Genomic DNA, 15279 nt, shown 5'->3' with positions numbered 1-15279 from the left:
TCCCTTATTTTTGAGGCTGCTGGTCCCTTATTTTCAAATCTGTAAGTTGACAGCTATGGCAGTGACATCATCTTGAGGCAGGCAGCAAGAATGCATTGAGATTCCATTATGGATGAAGTTCCGCAGCTGAGTTCAGGGGAATCCTGGAGCATCATTGGAATAATGGGACAAACCAAGTTGTTTATGAACTGACATGCCTAAGGGGGCACCGGCTCTCCTGAGCAAAGGGCTGGGGGTTCACAGGACACTGCAGGTGGACGAGGAGAGGAAAGAGAAGTTGAGTTGAGGAGTAGAAGTCCATTCCACATGCCAACAAACACTATTGAATTCAAGAATTGCTGCCTCTCCTAGTATGCCCCATGGAGGACCTTAAGGTCCACAGATGACAACATTTTGGAGGTCCCAGGTCACAAGGTGGTTAGATTGGTCTCAACTAGGGCCGGGGCCTTTTCAGTGCTGGCCCCGACTTGGTGGAACGCTCTGTCACAAGAGACTAGTGCCCTGCGGGACTTGGCATCTTTCTTCAGGGCCTGCAAGGCAGAGCTGTTCCGCCTGGCCTTTGGTTTGGACTCAGTCTGACCCTTATGTTCCCCTCCCTTTATGGGCTACTTATAAAATGAGGCTGCATTTTAAATTGCATTTTGACCTGTATTTTAAATTGGTTTTTTCCCCTATTATGTTTTTACTGTAATTTTACTGGTGTTAGCCGCCTTGAGCCCAGCTCTGGCCAGTGAGGGCAGGGTATAAATAAAAATTATTATTATTATTATTATTATTATTATTATTATTATTATTATTATTATTATTACTACTACTACTACTACTACTACTATTATCATCTATGGTTATACATGACTTGCACCATCTCACCTGTGTTGATTCTTTCTCACAGAACTGAATATGTATCACTCTCCAGGGGATGTCCTCCTCCCTCCGCAGAGAACACCTGCGCAGACCTTTCCAATGCAGTCCTATTATTCCCCTCCGATGAGCAACCACAGTTCCAATGGATGCGCTGACCCATCTCTGCAGATGGCAGGGCCCGTTAAGCAGGACGGAGCTCCTCTGCCATGCTGGCGTTCCTCCGGTTCATCTCTCAGCTCTTTCCTGCAGCAAGGCAACTTTTCAGGAGAAGCACCGCACACCAGCACGCAGAACGGCGGCTCTCCGTCGCTGGGACAGGAAACCAGCCTACACTGGGCCAACGAAAAGGATGGGAACCTCTACAGAGCACTCTTTGGAGCCACGAATGGCCAAACATCATCAGCATCATCCATGTATCAGCAAGACATGTTGAGTGTCTCCAGCGCTTCCGGCAACCAGCCTCTTCGCCCTGTAAATGTTGCAACGCCCAATGGCAACGGCATGGAGATGGATGACGCCCGGTGCTCAAGCGTAATGTTGGAGAAGGCATCCTTCACCCAAGTTTTGAATCCGAGCGATCACAGGAGGCAAGTCCAGCCAGCGTCGCATCCTGGCATGTCAGTAGCAGTTTCAGGTAGCTCATCTTCAAGTACCATCTCCAGCGCCTTTGAGACGATGCCCTTCGCTTACCTGGATAGCCTCAATGAATCAAGACCGCCCAGCAACCTTGCCGTGCAGAATCCGATGAATTTATCCAATAACCAGTACTTTCCATACAGCACCCAAGACGAAGAGTTCCTTAGCTCTTTTGGGGGCAATTTTGATGCCATTATTTAAAGCTCTGAATAGTGATCAGATCAAGTTGTTGCTCCGGTAGACAGGCAATGGTTTCTTTCAACAGGGTAATTAGATTTTACATGACTTTTGCGGGAAAGTAATATTCCTTTTCAATGCACTAGTATATGCTGGAATTTAAACAATGCCATTTTAGGATTAGTGATGGAGGGGCAATCAGGTGAGGTTTGATAGTTTTGTTTTGTTGTTTTTACTTTGCTTTGTACAAAGCACTCTGTGGTTATATTCTTGTGCTGCTGAAAAAAGTTGATTGAGAGGGTTTATTTAATTTTTTTAAATTATATTTTGGTGCATTTGTTGTAGCCAGACTCTTGGTTAAACCATGTTCAGCTGAACCAATGAGTTCTGCAACTCCCAACCCCTTATTTTTGTATTCTGGCCTTGACAGGTCTTATCTAGGGGTGCTGTACAGGGTACAGTCACATTGTTGGTTGACTGGGCACTGATGTATTAAGTTTTCCAGCAATTCTTTTAAAATGTTAAAAAAAGAAAAAAGCTTTAATGCAACATTGACTATGCCAGTGTTGGTAGCTTCGCAAGTGGAGATGAAACTGCACTATTTTTGTTTCATTTCTTCAGAGAATAGTTGAGTAGAGAGCCTTTGCCCAATGCCTCCCATAGCCAGTGCCCAGCCTGTAGCCTGGGTCTTCCACCCTTGTCCTTCCTTGATGTTGTCTTTTGGAGGGGCAGCACTTGCCACATAATGCCCCCTTCTCTGCCTTCAGACTGCAGTTGTGCAGGGCCTAGCTCAGTGGAAGATCACCTGCCAAGTTGAAGCTCTAGGCGTCTCCAGATAGGGCTGGGGAACACTCCCAGGCTGAAACCAGAACTACTGTGTAGGCCATGCAAAGCAAGATGGACCATTGCTCTGAGTTACTATAACGCAGCTTCATGTGATCTTATGGCTCCCAATTCAGCTCTAGTTGCACACAACTATAGACACCCAAGAGGAATGAACCACACCCCAAACAAAGATGCATCTAAAATAATCTGCGTGCAGGTGCGAGTTCCCACCTGTCTCGGCTTGGTTTGAAGAGGCCTTCTGTGCTCAGATCTCCGTTGCAGAATTTGGGCGGCACCCTTTGGCCTACACACAAGCAGCTGAACAATGCTCCTGTGTACTGACATTTGAGGAAGAAACAGCCAAGCTCTGCCTTGCCTCTCGTTCCTGGGATTGGAAATGCAATGCTTTCATTTGTTAAGAAGGAACATTTGACGTTCCTTTCCCCCTCTCTTTTTAATGCAACTTGGACCTGCGTGTTTTCTGAAAAAAGAAGGGCGTGCGTTTCGTTTTGTGGAAAAACTAGCGCTCTGGAGCGATGCAGAGTTCTTTTTCGGACGAGAAGCATGCCGCGTGGAAATCTTGTTTCCACAACCCTTTCGAAGGTTACTTCTGAAATCAACGTGTTCTTGACTTGCTGCCCATATGGTCTCTTCATTCAAAAGCCATTGTGTTGGCAAAGGTACTTTGACTAAGCTCTCCAAGGATTCATCTCTGGCCCAATAGCAACTAAGCCACTGGAAGAGAGAAACCTGGGGCTGTTAGATGTGCTAGCTATGTTACTCTGCCATGTAGCTGGAATCTCATCAACTGCAGCCGGGGCCAGAGGCCAGTTAGGACCTACATGGAAGCAACGCAGGAAAGATGGGACTCTTCCTTCCCTTTCACTGAGGCCACCTCTGCACCTGAACAAATTTAAACTTGGACCTGTGCACCCATACTTGTGATAGAACACAACTATTTTTTTAATAAGATGGTCCAGTGTCCCATATGACAAAGCCTTCAGTTCCAAAGTTCTTGTGGGATGGGGAGAAACGTATTCTGAGCAGTAGCAAAGGGGAGGAGTGAGGTCAGTTGGGCTGGGTGATATATCGATCGGTATATCATCCCAAATCAGTTAGAAGTCCATATTGTGATATCAGTTTCATAATTTTTGACCTGGCAATATATTGCAAATTGTGTGTGTGCGTGTGTGCGCGCTATGCAGAAATCATGATACAGTGGTACCTTGGGTTACAGACGCTTCAGGTTACAGACGCTTCAGGTTACAGACTCCGCTAACCCAGAAATAGTACCTCAGTTTAAGAACTTTGCTTCAGGATGAGAACAGAAATTGTGCTCTGGCTGTGCGGCGGCAGCGGGAGGCCCCATTAGCTAAAGTGGTACCTCAAGTTAAGAACAGTTTCAGGTTAAGAATGGACCTCCAGAACAAATTAAGTTCTTAACCTGAGGTACCACTGTATGGGGAAAACCATGAAGCCAGCCAATGGCCTCAATCCTTATTTCAGACATAGTGATATATTGGTATATCGCAATGTTTAGCTGGTGATATACTGCGATGTTGAAAACCAGATATCGCCCAGCTCTACTGTTCGCCTCTACATACTTCCAGCCTTATTTCAGACAGAGTGCTATATCGATATATCACAATGTTTAGCTGGTGATTTATCGTGATGTTGAAAATCAGTTATTTCCGAGGCCTGGAGGTAAGCATTCTGCAAATGCGGCAACGGGAGCACTGAATTGGCTCAATGGCAGGTTTGCACTGTACTGACCTTACAACGCCTTGCCACTCCCCCTCTCCATCACGATATGTAGCCAAACTCTGCCAGAGGGCAGCCAGGTAAGCGGTGCAGCCCCAGCATGCCATTTACCACGGGTCATGAATAGGCAGTGGCGTAGCGTGGGGGGTGCAGGGGGGGCCGGCCGCACTGGGCGCAACATCTGGGGTTAGGGCAAATCCACAGGTTAGGGGGCGCAAATCCACGGGTTAGGGGGCGCAAATTACTTGCCTTGCCCCGGGTGCTGACAACCCACGCTACGCCACTGTGAATAGGTGCCAAGCTAGACTGTGTATTGAAACCCCAGCAACCCATCTGCAATGCAGATACGCTACTTGTGCTACGGGTACTTCTGCCTTATGGGTCCAGCCACTTTATCCCATCTGCACTGGTGTTTCTTCCATCGTCAAATCACCGGATAGGCAGGTTTTACGAAAGGAAGGACTCCCATTTGATAAGAATTGCAGGCAACTGAACTTTCGAATACTCTCAATTCCTAGCCTTTTCCAAGGCAGGGTAATGTGCTTTTACCATGTAAGGGCTGTTAACTGATATTGCAATCTTATGGGGTTGGACATTTAGGCTGCGCTCGCTCCTCTGCACACTTAGTTTGGAGCAAGGCACTTTTAATTCACTGGGACGTCCTTAAAAATACAGTGGTACCTCGGGTTACAGACACTTCAGGTTACAGACTCCGCTAACCCGGAAGTAGTACCTCAGGTTAAGAACTTTACCTCAGGATGAGAACATAAATTGCATGCTGGCGGCACGGCGGCAGCGGGAGCCCCATTAGCTAAAGTGGTACCTCAGGTTAAGAACAGTTTCAGGTTAAGAACGGACCTCCAGAACGAATTAAGTTCTTAACCCGAGGTACCACTGTAGGCATGAATAAGATTTCGGAGTTAACTTGGTTAATTAATTGGCCAGGATTTACTTAATTAGCTGACAACCCTACATGTAACCACGTGACTATTGAAAGAAATTGGTCACTCTTTTTGTGAACTGTCTCTGACTCAAAATAGCTACCCTTAATTTACTCAATATTAGCTCTTCAGGTTCCTTTTCAGCTCCCTGCTGTTCTTGAGATTGACATTGAGCACTGATATTTTTGTTTGTTTGCATTTAGGCAAATCTACATTTAGATGATAGTAATGACTGTGTCATTGTGAATTCTTTTTTGAAAAATATATATCAGAAGATGCCTTTGAAACGTGTTGGCGTATATATATCTATATATCTATATATATATCTTTAACTGAAACTTCCAGAATTCTCACATTGAGGAGACCACTCTTGCACAGACATGAGGATGCTGTTGTTGTTGCTTTTCCTTTTTCGTTTCTGCTTGGTTTCTAAATGAGTGCAGTCAGTGTTCAAAAAATACGGTGACGAAAATGTTTTAACACTCCCTTTGGGTTTTCCTTGCACTGCGAAAAGGTTTGGTTTTTTCTGTCCTTGTGAATAGCTTGTAAGGGTGGAGGGATGTTAGTTGGATCCTCAACTTCTTAGGCTACTATACACCCCCCTCCATTTTTAGTGGTGCTTCCAAAGCAGCTAAAGTGTTAGTAAAACCTCTGAGGGTTGGGGTGTTTTTTTATGAACAAGTGGTTTATAAATTTTATGATGTCAATATAATAAATTCTATTTTTGTAATACTCAAAAGTATGAAATGGGAGGGGGGAAGAGTATTCCTTCTAGCCAGTAGCAATATTTGGCGCAAGAATTTCTGGCAGCTCAATGAGCACGTCAACATGAAAAAGTTTTATGTAGTTCGAAACGTAAAAGTTCTCAGGTTCTAACTTGCTGTTACTGTGGTATGACATTTTTATTTTGTATTTTCTTAACTGGTTGTATGTGTGTAAATAAACCTTTTTTTGGCAAAACGTGTTCAAGTGTACATTGTCGGCGTCATCATTAACCCTCCCGCATTGTTCTTTCTAAATACACAGTGAGTGTAAGCTAGAAAATCATATAATGAAATTCCCATTAAAAGCGTAAGTGTCAGGGGTTCAGGAGCAGAGGGACAGGAAAGGGAGGAATTAGAGACCGAGGGAGAGGAATCCGAGGGAGAGGTCAGCGATGATAGCCGTCCGAGGTCTCTAAGTCTCTCCAGCGAATCAGAGGATTCACAGAAAGGGGCTCCCGTGGTCAGAGCTAGGGGGTTGCCAGAGGGAACACCACAGGAAGGAGGGGCCAGAGGGGACTCAGAAAGCAGCAGTTGGAAATCGGGACCAGCTTCCCCACCGGAGAGCAGTAAGGGGGAGGAGTCCCAAGCATCGGCAGCAGGCAGCTTTCCGTCAGCGGAAGGACATGAGTCAGGGTTAGCCACGCCTGCATCAGAGAGAGAGGAAACGGTCAAAAGGAAGGTCAGAGGCAGCGCGTGCGCGCCAAGTTCAAATGTGCGAGAGGGTGGCGCAATGAGCAGCCCGGATAGGGAGCCAGGTCCCAAAGCCCGCCGAAGAGAGGGGGAAGAGTCCGAAGGGTCCGCCTCCGAGGCGTCCAGGAAGGAAGGCACCCCGGGGGGTAGTAGGACCCAGAGGCGGAAGGAGAAACGAAGAAGGTGGAGTAAGGCTAGAGTCTTAAACTGGTGTACAGGGGGCGGAGACTCAGACGAGGCTTCGCTGGTCTAGGGTCTAGACGTAGAGACGCACGCTAGGGCTTAAAAATGGAAACTAAACTTCAATAAAGACTTTTGTACAGTTCTACTGGCTAGCGTTGGTCCTCTGTGAGCTGGGACCGGGAGGCAGTCTCTGACAGTAAGCCTCGTCTCTCATTTCATCGGTTTTCTTCGCCTCAAGCATCGCTACGGGAGCGAGGCAGGGAGGGAAGAAGACTGGTGCCTTGCGAGCTCACAAAAGTCAGGCGAGATGACTACAGAACAGCAAATAGCTTCCCTGCAAGAAGCGGTGACACAACTCAGCGCTGAAATAATCGCATCCAGGAAGAGAGAAGAAGAAGCGGCGGCTGCCTGCAAAGATCTTCAAGCCAGGTTGGAAGGGCTTGTGAAGCAGGGGCTACCGGGACCCAGATCCGAGGGGATTGGGTTGGGGAAGAGAGGAGGCAGCATTGTATCTCATTTTGATGGGAATTTACAGCAGTACCCCAATTTCCGAGCAGACGTGCTGTTTGCGCTGCAGCTGCTGGATAAAGACTTTAGAGATGAGCAAGAGAAAGTGGGGTTTATCTTGTCCCATTTGCATGGGGACGCGAAAGCATGGCTGCGCAATCTGTGGAGGGATAAGGATCCAGCGCTCCAAAGCGCAAATGCATTCATTAAGGCAATGGATTCCTGTTTCTTATCAAACATAGACATTGACATTGCCCGGAAGGACATACATGGGCTACGACAGGGGAAAGCAAGTGTAAGGCAGTATCATTCCCGGTTTTTTGCATTGGTCAACGCGCTGAATTGGGATAAGGATTCTCCGCCAGTTAGAGACCTTTTTTGGGAGGGATTGAGCCCACAGATCAAGGATGAGATGGCACGGGGAGAGAGACCCAAAACCACTCAGCAAGTGGGTGAAAGAGCGCTAACGATTGGGGTGAGGCAGGAAGAACGCCCATGGAGCAAAGAAGAAGGGCGTTGGGGACGCACACCAGCGAGAGTGCCCCCCCTCTTGCCCAGGGATGCAGCGCGTGCGCAGTCCACGCCTCCACAGGGAGGGGGCGAAGAGCCGATGGAAATTGGCGGTGCTAGGGCTCACTCAGCTACCAGAGCCTTAACACCGGGAGCAGTCAAACCGAAGCTGCCTAGAGGGAACAGGAAGTGCTATATATGTGATAGTGGACAGCACATGGCGAAAGAGTGTCCCCAGAGGCTCCACAAGCACACTGCAGCTTCAGTGACAGTAATGGAAACAACTCAGCAGAGAGAACCACAGCAGGGAAACGACGGAGTCTGGCTGGAAACGGAGGCACTGGGGCCCAGCCAGACGAGTCAGTGAAGAAGTCCCCAGAGATTTTGCAGCCCACAGACCCCCTCCCGCCCAAACCAGTGGTGCAGCTCACCACATCGCTCCAGCTGCCCAATGGACTCACCTTAGAAGTGCCTATTACGATTGACTCTGGCAGTAATGCAGACTTTATAGGACTGGAGTTCATTCAACAACACAACATAGCGCTACTGCCAGCCACGCTGCCCCTGAAGGTTGTCACGGTGGATGGCAGGGAACTGCTGGGGGGGCAGGTGGTACAGCAGGCGCCGCCGATGGTGCTGCAAATTGGGAATCACCGGGAAGTCATCAGCTTCAATGTCACCCAACTGTCGGACACGCCTGTAGTATTAGGCATGAGTTGGCTGCACAGGCACAGCCCAGCATTGGCTTGGTACCAGCGCCAACTGACTTTTGGCTCCTCCTACTGTGCGGAACATTGCATTATACCTAGCCCAGAAGGGGAAGAGGAAGACCCGCAGTTACAGTTGGGCACGCTGCAAGCAGTACCCCTCAAGTATGCGGAGTTTTTGGAGGTATTCTGCGAGAAGGAGGCGGACAAGCTACCTCCTCACAGACCCTATGACTGCAAGATTGACCTCCTGCCGGGGGCGACGCTGCCAACTGGGAAACTGTATTCCATGTCTGAGGATGAACTGCAGGAACTCAGGGAGTTCATAGATCACAATTTGAAGCGCGGGTTCATCCGGGAGTCAAAAGCTGTGGGAGGCAGTCCAGTATTCTTTGTGAAGAAGCGGGACACGCCCCAAAAGAGGCTGGTGGTGGACTATCGAATTTTAAACTCGAAAACCAAGCCCTCAGCCTTCCCCATGCCCAAGATAGACGACCTGCTCGCGACGGTGAGGAAAGGACGCGTTTTCACCAAGTTGGATCTACGAGGGGCGTACAACCTGATTCGCATGCGCGAAGGCGACGAGTGGAAGACGGCCATGTTCACGCCACTGGGCACCTACGAATACAGAGTTATGCCCTTCGGATTACAAAATGGCTCTCACTGTTTTCAAGCCTTTATGCATCATGTGCTGGCGGGACTCCTTTACAAGAAGTGCGTATGCTTCCTGGACGACATCCTGATTTTTTCAGAATCGCGAGAGGCGCACGAGAGGGATGTCAGGGAAGTTCTGCAGAGACTGAAGGAGCACAGGCTGTACGCCAAGCTGGAGAAGTGCCAGTTCGACATGACGGAGGTGGATTTCCTGGGCTACAAGTTGTCGGACAAGGGGCTCGCCATGGACAGCGCCAAGATTCGCGCAGTTTTAGACTGGAAAAGCCCACGCAATCGGAAGGAAGTCCAGCGGTTTGTCGGCTTTGCCAACTTTTACCGCAAGTTCATCAAGGGATTTGCCATGCAGACAGCGGCCATCACCGACACGCTCAGCTCCAAGAAGAAGAAATTCATTTGGACGGAGCAAGCGGAGCAGTCCTTTCAGAAACTCAAGCGTCTCTTCGCGTCCGAAGAGCAGCTGCTGCATGTGAATCCCAGCAGACCCATGAGGGTGGAGACAGACGCCTCAGACAGAGCCGTGGGAGCCGTCCTGTTGCAACAAGACCAGCAGGGGGACTGGAGGCCGTGCGCTTTCTACTCGAGGAAGCTCAGCAAGTCGGAGCAGAATTATACCATCTGGGACAGGGAGTTGCTAGCCATCCATGCAGCGTTCAAGGCATGGCGGCACTTCCTTATCGGAGCCAGACACACAGTGCAGGTCCACACGGACCACAAGAATCTGGAGTACTGGCGCACGGCTAGGTTCCTCAACCAGAGACACATTAGATGGGCAGAGTTCTTCGCGGACTTCGACTTCAAGATAGAGTACATTCCAGGCGACAACAACGTGATGGCGGATGCATTGTCCAGAAAGCCGCAATACCTTGAGGAGGCGGCACCGTCGGCGGCCAAGCACATTTTCGCACCGGAAGCGTGGGCATGCGCGTCGGCAACCGTGGACCTGGACGCCGTACGTCGCACGCTGCGGGAAGACCCCTTCGCACAGGCCAAGATGGAGGAGGTGCACAGGGGCACAGCGAAGGCCGACGAGTTCCAGATACGCGATGGGTTGCTCCTCCACAAGGGAGCACTCTACGTGCCGGGAGACGACCTCCGCGCAAGGGTACTGCAGCAGCTACACGACGCTCCCACCGCCGGGCACTTTGGCAAAGAAAAGACTGTCGAACTAGTAGCCAGAGACTTTTGGTGGCCCAAGATGCGGGGGGAAGTAGCGGATTACGTCTCGAGATGTGACACCTGCCAAAGGGCCAAGTCAGTTCACAAACCGCCGGCGGGACTGCTGGAACCGCTGCAGACACCGTCTGAACCGTGGGAGAGGGTGGCCCTGGACTTCGTCACGGATCTGCCCAGTTCGAGGGGAAAGACAGCAGTGCTAGTGGTGGTGGACATGTTTACCAAAATGGCACACTTCATTCCGTGTGCGAAGGTAGCCACGGCAGAGCAGACCGCCAAACTGTTCATAGACCACGTGTTCAAAGTCCACGGTCTACCACGGTCTATTCTGTCCGACCGGGGGCGACAGTTCATCTCGAACTTCTGGCAGAAGCTGATGGGCATTCTGAACGTCAAAGTCAATTTAGCGTCGGCGAGACACCCACAGACCAACGGACAAGCGGAGAGGGTCAACGCCATCATGCAGCAGTACCTGAGATGCTACGCCAATCAGCAGCCCACGACATGGGTGGACTACCTGCCACTCGCCGAGTTCGCTTACAACAATACGAAGCACGTGTCGACGGGGGTGACGCCGTTCTTCGCCAACAACGGGAGGCATCCCAGAACCTTCCCGGGTTTAGAGAGAGTGGGGGAGGGGGAGCCACAGGCAGCGGAAGCCTTAGCGTCGGAGTTGCAGGAGGTTCACGAACAGCTTAGGAGGCAGTTAGAACTAGCAAAGCACGCATACAAAGTGCAGGCCGACAGACACAGAAGAGTTGGGGAAGACATACAGGTGGGAGACTGGGTCTGGTTAGCAGCGCAAGCAGTGCCGACCAGATCGTTAGCGAAGAAGAAGCTAGGACATAAGCAGCTAGGACCTTATCAAGTCCAGGCACAGGTCAATCCAGTGGCTTTCCGGTTGGCTCTTCCGGAGGGTTCCAGAATGCATCCGGTGTTCCATAGATCGGTGCTCACGCCCTACAAAGCACCTCATAGATTTCAGGAGCCAGACACAGCACCAGACCCGCTCAGAGAAGGGCCCAGAAAGGGGGGGTCGCCAAGAAGGGGGCACATCAACGAGGTCACAGAGATTTTAGACTCGAGATGGGGGGAAGAGGGAGTAGAATATCTCCTAGCCAAAGAGGGTACCCCGGCCAGTGCCAACAGCTGGGTACCGGACTATGCCTTGGAGGAGCCTCTGCTCAAAGAGGAGTTTCATGCCCTCTTCCCACACAGGCCCATGCCAGCCGAGTATTTCGACGACTGGCTCTTCACACCCACACTTTCAGCCAGCACATTCCAGGGGTTCGCATCGGACGAGGAACAGGCACCAGTCACAAGCTCCCCGGAGGGTTCGCCACCGGGGTCTGCCTCAGACCGCTCGTATTGGTGGGACGATCGACCAGAGGAGTGGTGGCGCAGGAAGTGGCTGGGGGGTCCTTGGCAGGCATCACCCGCAGAGGGGAACGGAGGCGAGACGGACATGGACGTGTTGGGGGAAGACGTGGGGTTCGAGCAAGGAGGCAGAGAGATGGAAGCAGAGGAGAGCGACGTCGACGAGTACATGGGGGATGAACTGTATCCTGCACGCACCCCCGCTACGACGGAGCACCCAGTACCCACACCGGAAGGAGGGGAGGGGGGAAGGGGGGGCTTCGAGGGGGGATGGATGTCAGGGGTTCAGGAGCAGAGGGACAGGAAAGGGAGGAATTAGAGACCGAGGGAGAGGAATCCGAGGGAGAGGTCAGCGATGATAGCCGTCCGAGGTCTCTAAGTCTCTCCAGCGAATCAGAGGATTCACAGAAAGGGGCTCCCGTGGTCAGAGCTAGGGGGTTGCCAGAGGGAACACCACAGGAAGGAGGGGCCAGAGGGGACTCAGAAAGCAGCAGTTGGAAATCGGGACCAGCTTCCCCACCGGAGAGCAGTAAGGGGGAGGAGTCCCAAGCATCGGCAGCAGGCAGCTTTCCGTCAGCGGAAGGACATGAGTCAGGGTTAGCCACGCCTGCATCAGAGAGAGAGGAAACGGTCAAAAGGAAGGTCAGAGGCAGCGCGTGCGCGCCAAGTTCAAATGTGCGAGAGGGTGGCGCAATGAGCAGCCCGGATAGGGAGCCAGGTCCCAAAGCCCGCCGAAGAGAGGGGGAAGAGTCCGAAGGGTCCGCCTCCGAGGCGTCCAGGAAGGAAGGCACCCCGGGGGGTAGTAGGACCCAGAGGCGGAAGGAGAAACGAAGAAGGTGGAGTAAGGCTAGAGTCTTAAACTGGTGTACAGGGGGCGGAGACTCAGACGAGGCTTCGCTGGTCTAGGGTCTAGACGTAGAGACGCACGCTAGGGCTTAAAAATGGAAACTAAACTTCAATAAAGACTTTTGTACAGTTCTACTGGCTAGCGTTGGTCCTCTGTGAGCTGGGACCGGGAGGCAGTCTCTGACAGTAAGATAAAAATCAAATAATGTCACAAATACATAAAACAATGGTGGGCTGGCAGGAGCCACCAATGGGGAGAGATGCCCTCTTGTTCTCGGGTTCTGGTTGGCCACTGTGAGAACAGGAAGTTGGGCTAGGTGGGGTTCTGGCTTGATCCAGTAGGGCTCTTCTTTTTCTTTTTTTAAAAAATAACTTTTTGTTCAAAATTAAAACAAAACATATATCCCAGAAATATATCATCCTTATTCCCCCCCCATTTTTCCTCCCTCCCCCCACAGAACCCACCCACCCGCACCCCCCAACTTCCCTCAGTTCCAGTCTTTGATTTCTCTAAAAATGCTGTTTTCTGCATGTTACACAGTTGTATAGATCCTCAAACTATTTAGCTGATTATTATCAATAAAAAGTTTGTGAATGTTCATTCAAAACCTGCCAAGGAGTCCAGTTCGCTTTGTTGCGTCTTCAAATACTTTGTAAAGGGTTCCCATTCATCTTTAAAGTCACAGTTATCCTTGTCCCATAGCTTGTATGTCAGTTTTGCCAGTTCTGCATAGTCCATCAATTTTTCTTGCCATGATTCTTTACTTGGGGTTTCTTCAGTCTTCCATCCTTGTGCTATTAAAACTCTCACGGCCGTTGTCGCATACATGAAGATGTTTTTCAGCTTTTTTGGCAGATCTTTCCCTACAATCCCTAATAAAAAATGCTTCAGGTTTTTTAAACTGTTACGGTAAAATCTGGTGCGGGGCTACTCTGCCACCCAGCTCGTCGGACTAAGTCCGCGGGTCCCTGCGGAAGAAAATGAGCTCAGCCGGGCACAGGAGCAAACTGCAGAAGATCCAAGTTTATTGCGCAACAGGTTCAAGACGAGATTGAACAGCGAGAAAGGGGTGACATGAACTTTTGAAACTCCCTCCATGTCCCAGAATACAGTGCAAAATACATCCCAGTTACATCATGAATACATTAAGGAGAGGTTGGGTTACACAGGTTACATCATGAATACATTAAGGAGAGGTTGGGTTACACCGGATTAACATATGGAGGAGGGAGGGGGGAATATGCAGAGCTGGAGATATGCGCAGATAAGCACTTCCTGAGTACCGGTGATGAGAACTCAATGGTCCATGTATGCATATTCTGTCACCTGGCATTGCCCGGAGGAAAGGCTTGGCAGAGTGATTTAACAGAATTAGGGTCTTGACACCTTGCTTGAGGGATTATGGAGGACAGGGGAGGTGTGATGGAGTCCTAGAGGAATTGAGCAAATTGGCACGTTGATTTTCTATGAATTTTATAGATTTTAGTCCCTTTTGACATTGACAATTGGAAATAAATTGATATATTGTAGCGAAGAAGAAGGTGAAGAAGACATGCCCCCCCCCCATTCCGTATCAAAACAAATGTTAAATGGGACATTTTCTTCAATTCGTTGTATATCATTTCCCAAAATTTTTTAATTACCTTACATTGGGCATCTTCTTGGCCCTGGCCAAAAGCCTTGCAGTGAGATGGTGAGCCCAACCCACACTGCTGGCCAGCTGGAGAAGGCAAGGCAAGTAGGGGCTGCTATCCTTTCTTCTTGGTCTGATTATTGCTCACTTGCTTGGGTGAGAGGAGGTGAGGTTGTTGTAAACAAAAATTGCCCTTTTCCCTTATGGTGTATCCAAGAGCCCATATAGAGTCCTTACATAGGTTCCCTATTGGTAGGAGAGAATAACAGAGGCCAACCAGAGAATATTGAGAAGCAAAGCAGCTAGTAAGCTTGATCTTTATTGATCTGTTGCAACAGGGTGCTCCCCTCACATGCAGGAGAGAGGAGGGACCCAGAAAAATGGCATGCAAGGCCTTATAAAGACTTTTGAAATTGCCACCCTGTAGATCAAGACCACCCCCAGAAATATCATACATACATCACAGAAGGGGTGTAACCTAAGACCACCCCTCAGATACGTCACACTTACATCACAGAAAAGGCGGTCTAAAACAGAAATTTGAATATTGTTTTTCTCCTGTTGTTGTTTATCTCCTGTCTGGCGGGTTACTTGATTGGATTGCCTGGGGAGCCTGGCCATTCTATTGTAGTGATAAATACTTAGTTCCTGGGCCAGGTCACAGGCTCACACCCTATTCATATCTTAAATGTGTCCTTAAGAAACGATTTGTGAGGAAAGAGACAATGGGGAGGTTTCCTACTTTGACCTTGCAGAGAAAACGTTTGGTCAGTTTAGGAATCAAAATGTTTCCAGGTTGGCCTTCCTGTGCTGATCTATGTATGTGCTTGGTTGGTACACTTATGAACATTACCATAGATCTAAGACCATAAAATTCCTATCACAAGGTACAGGGCCAGGGGGTTTCCAAGAGGATCCACTACTGGGAATTGGGCTTCAGCAGATGCTCAGCAGTGCTGATCTGATGTGAGCCAATTCACAATCTGCCTGAGCACCACACACGGAGAAG

At 49.7% G+C, this 15279-nt stretch overlaps 1 protein-coding gene across 2 annotated transcripts in view; it reads left to right on the top strand.

Moving 5' to 3' along the window:
• The window catches only part of REL (REL proto-oncogene, NF-kB subunit), a 56205-nt gene extending 49925 nt beyond the window's left edge, over positions 1-6280 (top strand). The window contains exon 10 of one of the 2 annotated variants that reach the window (XM_028725150.2): positions 917-6280. In XM_028725150.2, the coding sequence (XP_028580983.2) occupies positions 917-1701 (785 nt within the window). In that variant the 3' untranslated portion in view covers positions 1702-6280. Of the gene's footprint in view, positions 1-892 lie in introns of both variants that reach the window. The other variant, XM_028725149.2, reaches the window with a different exon arrangement.
• Positions 6281-15279: the final 8999 nt, after the last annotated feature.

Source organism: Podarcis muralis, chromosome 3, assembly GCF_964188315.1.
Source record: "Podarcis muralis chromosome 3, rPodMur119.hap1.1, whole genome shotgun sequence".
NCBI lineage: Eukaryota > Metazoa > Chordata > Lepidosauria > Squamata > Lacertidae > Podarcis > Podarcis muralis.
Note: the sequence above shows the minus strand (reverse complement) of the source record. Positions and strands in the feature narration are given on the sequence as shown.